The sequence below is a fragment of the Struthio camelus genome, chromosome 3 (assembly GCF_040807025.1).
Source record: "Struthio camelus isolate bStrCam1 chromosome 3, bStrCam1.hap1, whole genome shotgun sequence".
NCBI classification, from domain to species: Eukaryota; Metazoa; Chordata; class Aves; order Struthioniformes; family Struthionidae; genus Struthio; species Struthio camelus.
In genome coordinates, this window is record NC_090944.1 from 40717700 (window position 1) to 40730672 (window position 12973).

At 38.1% G+C, this 12973-nt stretch overlaps 1 protein-coding gene across 5 annotated transcripts in view; it reads left to right on the forward strand.

The window, feature by feature from the left end:
- Positions 1–12973, forward strand: part of COL19A1 (collagen type XIX alpha 1 chain) — a 209395-nt gene that overhangs the window by 63737 nt on the left and 132685 nt on the right. For all 5 annotated transcript variants that reach the window (XM_009689153.2, XM_009689151.2, XM_009689154.2 and 2 more), the window contains one exon: positions 9939–9983. In XM_009689153.2, coding sequence (XP_009687448.2) covers positions 9939–9983 — 45 coding nt within the window. The remainder of the gene's footprint in view (positions 1–9938; positions 9984–12973) is intronic.

A 12973-nucleotide genomic window follows, 5' to 3' on the forward strand; every position in this document is an offset into this window, starting at 1 on the left:
CACTTATTTCCCTTGGGTGGTGGACTAGCTTCTTTCTATCAGGCATCTCAGGGAATGTGGAATAGCCTCAAAGTTGTTAAGGAAAAGGGCTGAAAGGAAAAGTTACAACTCTACTAGACTATGATGCTGTTTTTTCCTACAAAGATGATCAGAATTGATAATAACGGGATACACCTGCTTATCTTTAGGGAGCAGTTCCCTAGGGCTCCTATGCTAACTTTAGATGGTTTGAGACTTGGATTCACAGATGGGAAAAATACATATTAGAATTCTGAACACGTAGTCTGCATATTAACTTAACCCAAATACTAGCCCATCCCCCAAATATATCAAATGTCAAAAGGCATCGTTTCTGAAGTAAGAAGATACATTTCTTAGAAAAATCTTGCACATCTGAATGTCGGTGGAGACATGGAAACTATATCTTGGGCTGCTTTACTTTTCAGTAGTTGACAGGAGGTTTGCAGCTGTACAAGCACACCTGCATGTGGCATCAGAACAAATACTGATCTGAATTAGTTCCTAAGCTGGACATTCCGGTCAGTATGCTGTCTCTTTACTACTGATTTACTTTAAGATCGTTAGTTTTGTTACTACTTTTTTGCATTTCAAATCTGTACTGTTAAACATTAGACGTGATGGTGGTTAATGGTCTCTGGACCAGATCTTTGTTAGTATCAGCTACCTTTTCTACCAGCTGAGAATCTGCCCCCTGAATCTTCAGATTATGGGAATGGATTTGAAAAAATAAAAGTAATTCCTGCAGTAAAGGATGGCTGGTAACATCCAAGGGGTTGACCAGTGCTGTTTACCTTTCTATCCTAAACTTGGGGCTCCAGTTATTATGGTAATAATGTTTTTTTTTTTCATTTTAGTAAAACTTCAATATTTTCTTTTCATTAATATTGGAAAATGCTTTTTAATATACTAACATTACTGGATTTCAGATATTATTTCAGCAAGGTCAATTCAAAGAATTTCCGGTTTTGTTAAAATTTTGATGGGATTTAGATTTGTTTTAAGGCCATATTTTGACTGGGTTAACAATAAATCAATAGATGCTATATGAATCAGGAAATTCTTTTCACTGATCCACTGTAACGGAAAAAGTGCAGTTACAAAAATCTATCCATTTGCCATGAGTCTAAGATCACTTCAGAATTTTTTCTACGCTGCTGTTTCAGGTGATAGAAATATTCAACTGGCTAGACTTAATTTTCTAAACTGTTCATCCATAAAAGGTTATGAATCTTTCAGAACCTTTTGTAGACAGAGGCCTATTTGTTTATTCTCAGTACTCTTTAGGAAGTGTTTGCATATTTTTCATTTGCATTTTCTTCATGCTCTCTGTAGAATATTGTAGGTCAACTGAATTGCATTGTTTTCAAACCTTTATTCAATTCATATGTCTATATTGCACTTTTAAATAACAATGTGAAGAATACATTAAACATTACCCACTTCTACCAGGAGTAAAATATAGTGGGCTTCTTACCCTCAGGAATGTTAACAGAGTGATGGACCATTGGGTCACTTGCTGCAGTCTGAAAAGTAGAGAGAAACAAATCAAAAATTACAAAAGCCCTTTAGGCTCTAGGGCATAGTGAGGCAAAATACGGAGAAGCTGAGTTCACTGCTCTTTGGCACTTCATATGACTTTCCACTTGCTTGTAGTGCTCCACCGTTGCAGCTTCTGAGTGCTCCACAGACACTAATGAGTTTCCTCTTAAAAATACTGTAGGAGACAGAGAAGGAGAAAGAGCAGTAAATGACCTATCCTAGGTCACACAGAACTTTGTGGCACAACTGAGAACTAATCCCAAACTACTTAAGGCCTTGGTTATGTCCTGATCATAAGTTCTACCTTCATTTTCTCCTGTTTGTTTAGTTCCTTTTAGTTCCTTGCCTTCCAGTTCTGTTGTTTCTGAAATCAGTAGCATTTAAGAATGGTGAATGGAAGTGTGTCCTCTGGACTGAGGAGTCTGTTCTTGAAGAATGTCAGGAGGGGAAAGAAGTCAGTTTTTACTTCTTCAAGGACTTGTAATAGTAGTGTACACTGCTTGTATTAGCCAAAAGCAGAAGAAACACCTCCTGACGGCAGAGGCTCTGTTTCTGCCAACAATTTTATTGATGATATTAAAACCTCTCCTGATAGCTATTATAAAGGCTTCAGTCAGTTCACTATAAACTTTCTAAAGAAAAAAAAAAAAAGGCAACAATCAGGCCTATAGCTATGTTAAGATGCATTAAACTAAATTGAGTGGTCCTTTAATCTCAGGTTAAGCAACTTCTCTGGTTCTCCTGTCATGCAAAAATAATTTGTGGGAGCAAGAAATAGAAACAAACTGCTTGACTTTCATTAGTTCTCAGACAAAGCACTGAAGCCTAAATTTTCAAGTGTCGTCTACTTTGGAGTGTACTAACTTCTACATGCCCAAATGAATATGAAAGTCAAACTTGTCCCGCAGTTGAATATCAGGAAGGGTTAGCAATGAAGAAAATTGATGCCTCCTGAACTCAAGAGAATGTCATTCTAGTTGGACTATTCTCGTTTACTCTTCTCTTGAGCAGCTACATAAAAAATAAAAGTAAATTAAAAAAAAACCCACGACCCCAGATAACTAGGATACAAGAGTACTCTGACCAGCCCTCACCCTCCATGGCTTAACCTTGACTGCCTGCTATGCTGAGTTTGCTGTGGAAGCACAGCAGAGCAAAGGAAACAAGCCCTTTCTCCACTGGGTTATTTTAAGGGAAGAGCTTATTCTTATATGCTTAAGCATATACGAGTAAAATTTGCTTTTAAGGGTAGCACTGATTTGGGCCTTTGGGGCCCAACAAGTGCTGAGTCTTGGTAGTTCAACAGTAACTGAAGTGGAAACAAAAGGATAAGTAGATGCAACAAAAATGCCATAATATTTAGTACAAGCTTCCTGACATGACAAATGCAGGGGATTCACAGGATGAGTTTTAGTAAATATCAGCTGAATATGTTGTTATCTAATTAATATTTTATTAGGTGGTTCTAACCATTAACAGCAGCCTGCTCGAAGAAATAAGGACATATTCCAATAGGATAAGAAAGATGTCATACAATGGAGAATAATTGATGTGGGATTTTTATGTATTAAAAGGAACACTCTAACCCTGTTGGTGGCTTTTGCCTTGCTCTGTACGTGTTACGAGAGGGTGGATGTTGATAGAGCTCTATGGTAGTACATTGTTGAACATTCCACTCCATTTCTGCAATGCTAAAAATAGTTGTCCTCATTTTAAAAGCCTGGGCCATTAGATTATTCCAAGGGCTTGGCATACTCAGGGTAAATGAAAGGCACATATCCATAAATTTTCAAAACAGTAAGTGGTGTCTGACCGTGCTGATTTTACTTATATTAAAATGAGTTCCCTTGCTAGTAACCCTGAAGTACCAAGTCTGTCCTGTAAATCAAGCTGCTGGCAGTGCCCCAATAGATTTAAAAATAAGAGGAAAACTGCTTGCTCTTCATATTGAGGATGGAAAAGCATCTAACTTTTTTTTTAATTTCGCAGAATCATATCCATTAAATGTCTATTTAAAATACTTTACAGTAATTGTTTCTCTTTCCCAGCCATGAAAAGAATGTAACAAAGATGCAGTATGTTTGACGTTATAAACCATATTAATTTACAAAATGTTTAAATAGCAAAGCACATTCTGAATGATTGACAAACGTTTCCCTTAATTCTTTTTTTAATGGTTACTTAATATGATATCTTATTCATTTTTGGCACCATGTTGTTGAGTAGAACAAGTAACCAATGTGCATAATAAAATTCAAATATTTGTATGTTAAAATAGCTTCTGATTTTACATATGTATTGTACATATACATTTATTAATACATATATTAATATACATGTATATTTTCAAATGTATAAGTCTCTTATTTAGGGAGGAAATAGCTAAAATGGAAGTTACAGTGTAAAAAAAGTCGTGTAAATATATTCTAATACATAGATAAGATATCAGGGAATTTATTGCACCTTAAAAAACTATAGCTATAAACTGAATTGCTAATCTTACAGCATGTTGCAGTGCATGAAAAACTGCAAAAGCAATACAAGATAAATGTATTTGAGAACCTTGATTATACACACACTGCCTGTTTCTGAAATAGATAAAGCAATCACGTTACTCTCATTTTAGACCTCATAAGAATCAATATTGGTGTGGGAGATTATTCTTGCATTAATATGTTGAAGGAATAAAGTCATTTGTAGAACACTGACTAAATAATGCAAGACAAAACTCCTGAAGCTTATCTCCATAAAAAAAATAGGGAATGCAATATCTTCTAGTTTATAATGATACTGTACAATAGTGAAGATAAAATATTATTATCTGGTTACTATTAGACTACAAAGAATTTTTTTGAATTCATCTTGTAGATTTGGACAAAATGAAGGAATAAGGATTCTTGCAATGATTAATTAGAATTTTTCCCCACCACGCTAGTATCTATTTTTACCAGAGAGGAGTTGGAAGGAAGATGTTGGAAACTGTGCTGTGAATGGAGTTACAAAAATACCATTTTAACAAGCTATTTTAAGCTGTATATTTTATTGTTATATATCATGAGCACTTTGTATTTATTTGTTTAATTATTTGCATCATTTTAATGAGCAATACTTCTTTTATTGTCTTTTTTTCCTGTTATTAAGAGAGATTGGAGTTTTTCCTTTGTCTTTATTTGTTCTTTTTTGTCTGTGAGCATTTATCTTCTACTTGGCTTCAAAACAAACAAGTGAACTTTAGAAACTTTCCTTTGTTATTGAATTCTGTCTTGGCTATAAAACTGAACTGAATGGTGTGCAAGTTACTAGGGGAAATTTCTGTGAAGGAATTAAGACCCATGAATGGAATGGAGAAAGCATTCGATTTCAGATTCCTTCAATAAGTCTTCTAAGCTCCTACTTAGTCATCTGACCATGGATGAATTCTTCCAACAGAACTTAGTTCAGTAACTCTAGATTTATTGAGACCAAAATTAATGTACTTCACAGTGGCATATTTCATGAAGCTGTAAATGGAGGGTGCTTCGTAGCTTTGAGTGGCATAGCATAATTCTTACTAGGTCTGTAACTATCTAACAAGCTTTGCTAAGAAGGAATGCATAAGGAAACAGTTACAATATTTTATATTTTCTGAGATATTAATGAGTTATGTATGCTCAAAGGAACGTTGACTGAATACAGCTTGTAGCTCTGGATATGAGCAAAATCTATGCTTTTACTAGTAAGACCTTCAGGTTCCACTTGGAAGGCCTTACAGTTCTTTAAACTATACCTTTTCCTTTGAAAGCCCTATATTAAATGCAGGATTTAATTGTTTATAGCTTTCAACTCAGAGCTATTGGTTTATTTTTTTTTCTTTTGCTCAGCCAGTCTTTATCCAGATATAAAAGATGGAGTTTTCTATGTTATTCAGCATGGTTAGTTACCCTTTTGCAAACATTTTTGATGAACAAGGTGCTTGTCTGTAGCCACACTTAGTTGCTAAATACTGCCATGTAATTTTTAAGCATCTAGTTCCTTGAATGGAATTTGCAAGTCCAAATTAGATACTTCATTTCCACAAACAGTGCATGAAGAAAGTCACTTTGAATGACAAAGAGGTGAGAGTGACTAACAGTCAACTGTATAGCTGACTTTTTTTGCTCTTATAAAATATGGGGTTGAGGAAGGCAGTATTTTAGCAATGTAATTTTTTGGTGGTTAGAATATTCACTTGGAACTGGGAGAAATGGATTTTGTCTGCCTAGTGTTACACATTAACACGTAGCATTGCCTCTAAACTTAGTAGGTCGGGCTCTCCCTTGGAGACGGGGGGGGAATACCTGAAACTCACCTTTTACTGAATAGAGCCTAGAAACCAGCACTCTGCTTCGTATGTAATGTAATCATAGGTAATTCTATGAAATGTGAATGACCGTATAACCTTTGACTGTATTTTTCAGTTAAAGAGGCTATATCTGTGGTGATTGCAATGCTAACAAAATGGGAAAAGTCAGTTCTGAGCATCCCTCATGAATGGGACATTTTATAAGATGGAGGAGGCAGAATGACTTCTCCTAGAGGTGTACTGAGTAAGACAGAGCCAAACCACTCAGCTCACATGTAGCAGCAGAAATGTAGCTACTCATGGGACCTGATGGTCAAAATGTATGTCCCTGTGAGCTCAAGCCTCTATTAGGTACTAGGGAGAGAGGGGAAAATGTGGAGTCCTTGGTCAGATTTTAGGGGCTTGGGTAGAACACAAATATGTTTTATATAATTTTTCCAAATCAGGACCTGATGTGATACCAAGGAAAGACTTCCACGTGATCCAAACTGTAATCTTTTCTGGTTGTCCACGAGTCTGAAGTGTTCTAGAGCTACTTCTGGTGCATAATTAGATACCCTGTAATTACTCATTGCTCAGACTGCTCAAATACAAGTCAACAGAAGTGAGCATAAATGATCCTACAAATTCATAGAATCAATTCAGCAATTCTGTGCAAAAGGAACAAGAAGCAATATGTCATCGGATGTTCTTTCTCTTAGGTTAGCTCAGTCATGAGTTGGGTGAGAAAAATGATGGTTATGCATGTTTTGTTTCAGAGGGAAGCTGGCTTAATCGGTGTTCCTGGTATACCCGATCTTACTGGTTCCAAGGTTAAAAAACAAAAAAAGGCTCATTTTTATGTATTTTCACTCTCAAAGTCCTTTTTGCCAGTTTTCCAGTGTCTAAAACTTTTCAGTGTCCAGTATACAGAACTTACACTACCATCTTCTCTCTCTCGTGTGAGAAAGGACAGGAAGTGTTGTTGGACAAAGCTGCCTACCATTACCACTTTGCACTAAGAGAAGTTGCCTAAGTGTCAGAACTGCAGAGGGTCTTCCCAGCCACAAGATATGAACATTGAAAAATGTGAAATTTATTTATTTTTAACATTAAGGAGTACTTAAGCAAATTGGACATAAACAAGGCACTAGACAGTATGCATCCAAGGGAGCTGGCTGGCATCACTGTGAGGCCTCTCTCTGTCATTCTTGAAGGAGCATGATGGCAGGGGGAGGTTTCTGATGACTGGAAAAAGGCAATCATCTCACCTATCATCAAAAAGGAGGATACAGGGAACTACAGGTCAGTCAGCCTTACCTCCATCCCTGGAAAGATTATGAGGCAAATCCTGGAAGCCATTGCAAAACACATGAAGGACAAGAAGATGACTGGGAACAGGCAGCATGGATTTACAAAGAGCAAATCCTGACTCAGTAACTATGATGAGATAAGGGGGGAAGGGATCTTGTTGTGCACAAGGGGAGAGCAGTAGATGTTGTATACCTCAGCAGGGCCTTTGGTACAGTCTTCCATCGTATTGTTGTAGTCAAATGGGTGAGATATGGACTGGATAAGTGGACAGTAAGGTGACTGGAAAATCGGCTGGATTGTTAGGCTCAAAGGTGTGGCAAAGTCCAAGTGATAGCCAGTAACTTGTGTCATCCCTCATGGGCCTGTACTGGGACCAGTACTGTTTGGTGTCTTTATTAACGACCTGCATAAGGGGCCAGAGTGCACTCTCAGCAAGTTCATGGGTGTTTCCAAATATGAGACAGGAGCCAATGCATTGGAAAATAGAGCAAGGGTGCTATTCAGAGGCACCTCAACAGGCTGGAGAAATGGGCTAGCAAAGACCTCATGAAATTCAACGAAGGCAAACACAGTCTTTTACATCTGGAAAAGGGTAACCTCATGCAACAGTAGATGGTGGGTGCCAAATTGCTAGAAAGCAACTCTACAGAAAAGGAGTTGGGGTCCTGCTCAGTTGCCCTGTGGTGAAAAAGGCCAACTGCAGCTTGGGCTGCTTGGCAAAAGCATAGTGAACAGGTCAAGAGAAGCGATCATTTTCCTTTATTTGGTACTTGTGAGGCCACATCTGAAGTTTTGTCCAGTTTGAGGCTCCCTAGGAGAGGAGAGAGGGCAGCTCACTGGGGCCAACCCAGTGGAGGCCCACCAAAGATAATCTAGGAGCTGGAGCCCATGATGTATGATAGGAGACTGGGAGAAGTGGGTTTGTTTTGACTTTAAAAAGATGGTTGGAAGAGGGGGCAAAGGGATCTTGTTGTTATCTGCAGCTAACAGGATGGTGTAGAGAAGCCAGAGCCAGACTCTTCTCAGGGGTACACACGTTAGGCTGAGAGGTGGCAGATCCTTCATCCTTAGAGGTTTCCAAGGCTTATCTAGACTGTGTAAAGTAAAGGCTGACATGAACTGGTGTTGGCAGTATTCCCTCTCTGAGCAGCAGGTTGAACTAGAGATCTCCAGAGGTCCCTTCCAAACAGCGTTTTTATGATTCTATAAAATATAGATGTGCATTTCGGCTGCACTCTTGTCTACTTCGTTGGAGGAATTTATATAATGAATTGGGAACTGAGTAGAGACAGGATTTGCAGTCTCACAAACTGAAAGCTAAATGAAGAAAATGCTTTGCTTCTAGGAATGTGTCAAAAATTAATAGCAGTTAGTTGTGTTGTATGTCCAATAATTGAAAAAGGATGAGACGTAGAACAGAAGTTGCATACATTCATAAATTATTTCAGGAAGTAACCACTCATTTTTAGGTGAGAACATACGGAATGTTATTTTACTAGATTAAATTCTGCAACCTTATCTTGGGCATGCCTCTAAAATTGACCCCTAAACTGTTGACTGCATCAGTCACCCCAGCCAAAAAGATAAACAGAACGCAGGCACTGCAGACAGTTGCTGAAAAGTCCAGAACTATTTGGTAATATAAAAATCTGCACATTTCTAAAGCTTTGAGCTTAATTCCCAGATGTGTTCCCATGATGCTATATCAATGGAACAATTTGGCAAAATGCTGCTAGAAAGTTTGCAAGTTGTAGCCTGCTGTTTTAGTTAACCTCATTTAAACCTTAGACTTCTATATAAGGAAATGAAATTCTGGGAAGAGTGAAAGAAAGAATGTTTAGACACTGCTCATTCTAATTTTTTGAAAGTAATTTCAAAGAAGACCATATGCTTTACTTTGGACATTTTCCAATCTCTTCATCTTCAGACCTGTAAAAATTGGGTGCATTATACTGAGGCAGTGAGCCTGAAGACTGGCAAAGACAGGCAGACTATCTCTTGTTAGGTAGTTTGATGGAGAAAGAAAATGTTTATGCTACAATAATACAATTTTGATCTTATCTCTCATGAATAGAGAAGTATACATTAATAAAGACCTTAGTAAAATAAGAGTTATTTTTGTTGTAACATAGCCGGGCTGCAGACTATTTAACACAAACATTAACGTAGCAAAAATGTTATGTTAAGGTCTTTTTCTGGGCTAAATTGGAGCAGGAAGATCATAACAGGACTTTTTAGTGAAAGATCCTCCAAAACAGAATTCAATCTGCTGAAATCAGCTGAATGTGAAATTGTCACCTTTTCTAGGTTTTTGTTAGTACTTGCTTAATAGGATAGTATTTTCGAAGTGAAGGGAAGAGTTTTATTTCAGTAGGTATCTTTTTCTCAGTTGAATGGGTTTATGAGACCATTGCAGTTGATTACTCACATTTATAAATTAAAATGAAGGAATTAATAGGAATAAATGTATGAAACCTGGCTCTGCAGAACAGCAGGACTGAAGTGAGTGGGTTTAGCATCAGTGATCAGTTTAGAATTTTCAAATCCAAGAGGATCTCTTAGACTGAGAGAAAAAATGATTAACTGTTTCTGTTAAACAGAAGGTTTCATACCATTTGAATAATGAGAAACAATCAGTGTCCAAGTGATTTCTTACGTTTTAATGCCGAAACAGAAATTCAGTGCATTAGAACTACTTTAACAAATGCAATTGTTTGAGGAATATGTATGTTAGAGATTTTCATTTTATTGTTTTGTGTTCCAGGGTGAACATGGCCTTGCAGGTAGTAAAGGTGAAGAAGGTGAACAGGTAAATTTTTCTGTTCATGTTATTTTTTTCAGTTTAATGTTTTGATAGACCAAGTAGAGCCTAGTCCTGAAGACTTTTGTTAACTCTTTCACAGATAAAATTTTTAATTTTTATTGTGTAAATGATTCCTAAAAGGCTTAAAATCAATTTGTATTTTTATACATGTTAATCATTGTCATCTGCATTTGTTTAGAACTACCTTTTTGTTTAAGAAAAGATTTAATAATAAAGTCTAACATAACCATAACTACTGGACTCCAGCACTGTACACTGCTACCTTATTTCCACGGTAACTAGTAGACATTTATTTATACAGTATAAGACGCATGATAAGATGATGGGTAGGTGTTTATAATACTTGGTTATTGCTTCTATAAACTGCAAATGAACTTTTATAAATACTTACTTTGAAATGTGTTGATTGTCATTACCAACAGTTTACAGTTTTCTGCTGAGAACATAAATATACTGCAATGGCAACATTTATCATTTACTACAGCATAATAACTGACAACTAATTCAAAAAGGTTAATTTTTGTTGACCTACTACTGTGTACCTACAGAGCTGTTAATATGAATCTTGTTTCCTGTATGCGTCTGACTTCTGCTGAAATGACTTGATAGACATTGTAGAGTTTGCCCTCAGAGAATGCAGGTGCATTCACCTCTTCCTCAGAGTGAAAGTCCAGTCCCTTGTCCCAAGGACCTTCTTAGTCTCCTAGTGGAAATTCCAGAAGGAGGCTTTCCTTGTCCTTCACCGATGGGTATCATAAACAGAGCGTGAAGCAGTTTGTTCTAATTACAGATGCTCTCCAGTGACCAGAAATAGTTTGAAAACATATGCATTAACCAGGAATTAAACTGGTCCTGGGAAAGGCTATGCCAGTTGACAGAATGCTGGCCTGGGTAGCTCTAGACGATTCAGTTCCCTCTTGGCAGATGACCTAATGTTCCTGCGTGACTTCAGACAAGTAACAAGTCACCGAAGGCAAGGCTGTACTGTGGGAAGAGCAGAAGAAAGAGTCTGTTCTTAACTTGGCTTGCCTAATAGGAATTAAAATAGCAATGAAGATAGTTTACATTTGAACTCTAGCTCCTACCACAAGTTACTGCCTGGTTACTGCTTTTTCACTAGTGTTTTTGATGCTTTGGATTAGGCCACCTGAACTGAGAATGTGTCTTTTTGGCACCATAGATTTTTAAATTCCATAGATTCTTCTTTTCTGCACCATAGTTTCTCTGTGCTTCAGCTCGCTGGCTGAAGAAGACATAGAAAACCATTTCTACTGAATTTGTATGTCAGAAAGTTGAAGAAAGAAAGAATCATAGAATCACAGAATGGCCAAGTTTGGAAGGGACCTCTGGAGATCATCTAGTCTAACCCCTCTGCCTAGGCAGGCTCATCTAGAGCACATTGCACAGGATCGCATCCAAGTGGGTTTTGAATATCTCCAGAGAAGGAGACTCCACTACCTCTCTGCGCAACCTGTGCCAGTGCTCACTCACCCTCACAGCAAAGAAGTTTTTCCTCCGGTTCAGATGGAACTGCCAGTGTTTTAGTTTGTGCCAGTTGCCTCTTGTCCTGTCACTCGGCACCACCAAAAAGAGTCTGGCCCTGTCCTCTCAACACCCCCCCTTCAGATACTTGTACACATTGATAAGATCCTCCCTCAGCTGTCTCTTCCCCAGGCTGAACAGGCCCAGCTCTCTCAGCCTTTCTTCAGAGGAGAGATGCTCCAGTCCCCTCATCATCTTTGGAGCCCTCCGCTGGACTCTCTCCAGTAGGGCCATGTCTCTCTTGTAGTGGGGAGCCCAGAAGTGGACCCAGTACTCCAGGGGAGGCCTCCCCAGGGCTGAGGAGAGGGGCAGGATCACCTCCCTCCACCTGCTGGCGACACTCTGCCTAATGCACCCCAGGATCCCATTGGCCTTTTTGGCCACCAGGCCACACTGCTGCCTCATGCTTAACTTGTTGTCCACCAGGACTCCCAAGTCCTTCTCTGCTGAGCTGCTTTCCAGCAGGTCAACCCCCAGCCTGTACTGGTGCAAGGGGTTCTTCCTCCCTAGGTGCAGGACCCTGCACTTAGGATATACTGACGTTCTGGCAGTATTTAAATTGAAGAAAATGGAGATTGGGTGGCAGCTTCTGGATTTAAGAAAGTGCAATATATTTGTAAGCTAGGCTGCTTTGGACATGAGTATATTTACTCAGCAAGCCTCTTCAAAAGTGTCAGTCAGCTTTCCAGGGTCTATATTTTAAAAGAAAATATGTTATGGATTAACAGAATTTAAATAAAATTAAAACTGTGGGAATTTTCTTAGGAGGATGTATTCTAGCAGCGAGGAAGGAAGTAATACCAGAAGTAAAAGTCAGCATCTATCGTAACTAAAATTTATAATGTGAAGATTCAGTTGCTGAGAAAACACTTGTTAAGCTTGAGTGTTTCCAACTCCACAGACAGATCTTATTTCCTTGGTTGTGCCGTAATTCATCAGTTCTGAAGGACGTGTTAATTTTTTTTGTAATTACTCAGCAGCTGTGCCATGCTTTCTTTGAGTTTTACAAATAATTTGTGTTTGGACACAGGGACATGGTTCCAGCTGTTGCTGCCACTCTCTTTGCTCAGTTTCCCTTATTTGAAGGCAGATATAAAATCACCCAACCAGTGGCAGTAACACTGTTCTGGTGTGGAAGCTTAGTCACGACATGTAGACAGTATTTTTTCTCTTCTCCTCTCTTCTCTTCTCCTCTCCTCTCTTCTCTTCTCTTTTCTTCTCTTCTTCAGAAATTAATTAAAAGATTTCATTTAAATATATTTCCAATTTAAGCATTAAAAATATATTTGTCTGTGTTTCAAGTACAAGGAAATAAATAAGTAGAAGTGATCAAAAAATAATATGGGGCAATCTCATCAGAAGCTACATTTCATGATTTCTAAGGAAAATGACAGTGTCTTTTAAGATTACATGAAGTAGTTCTCAGCCCAGGC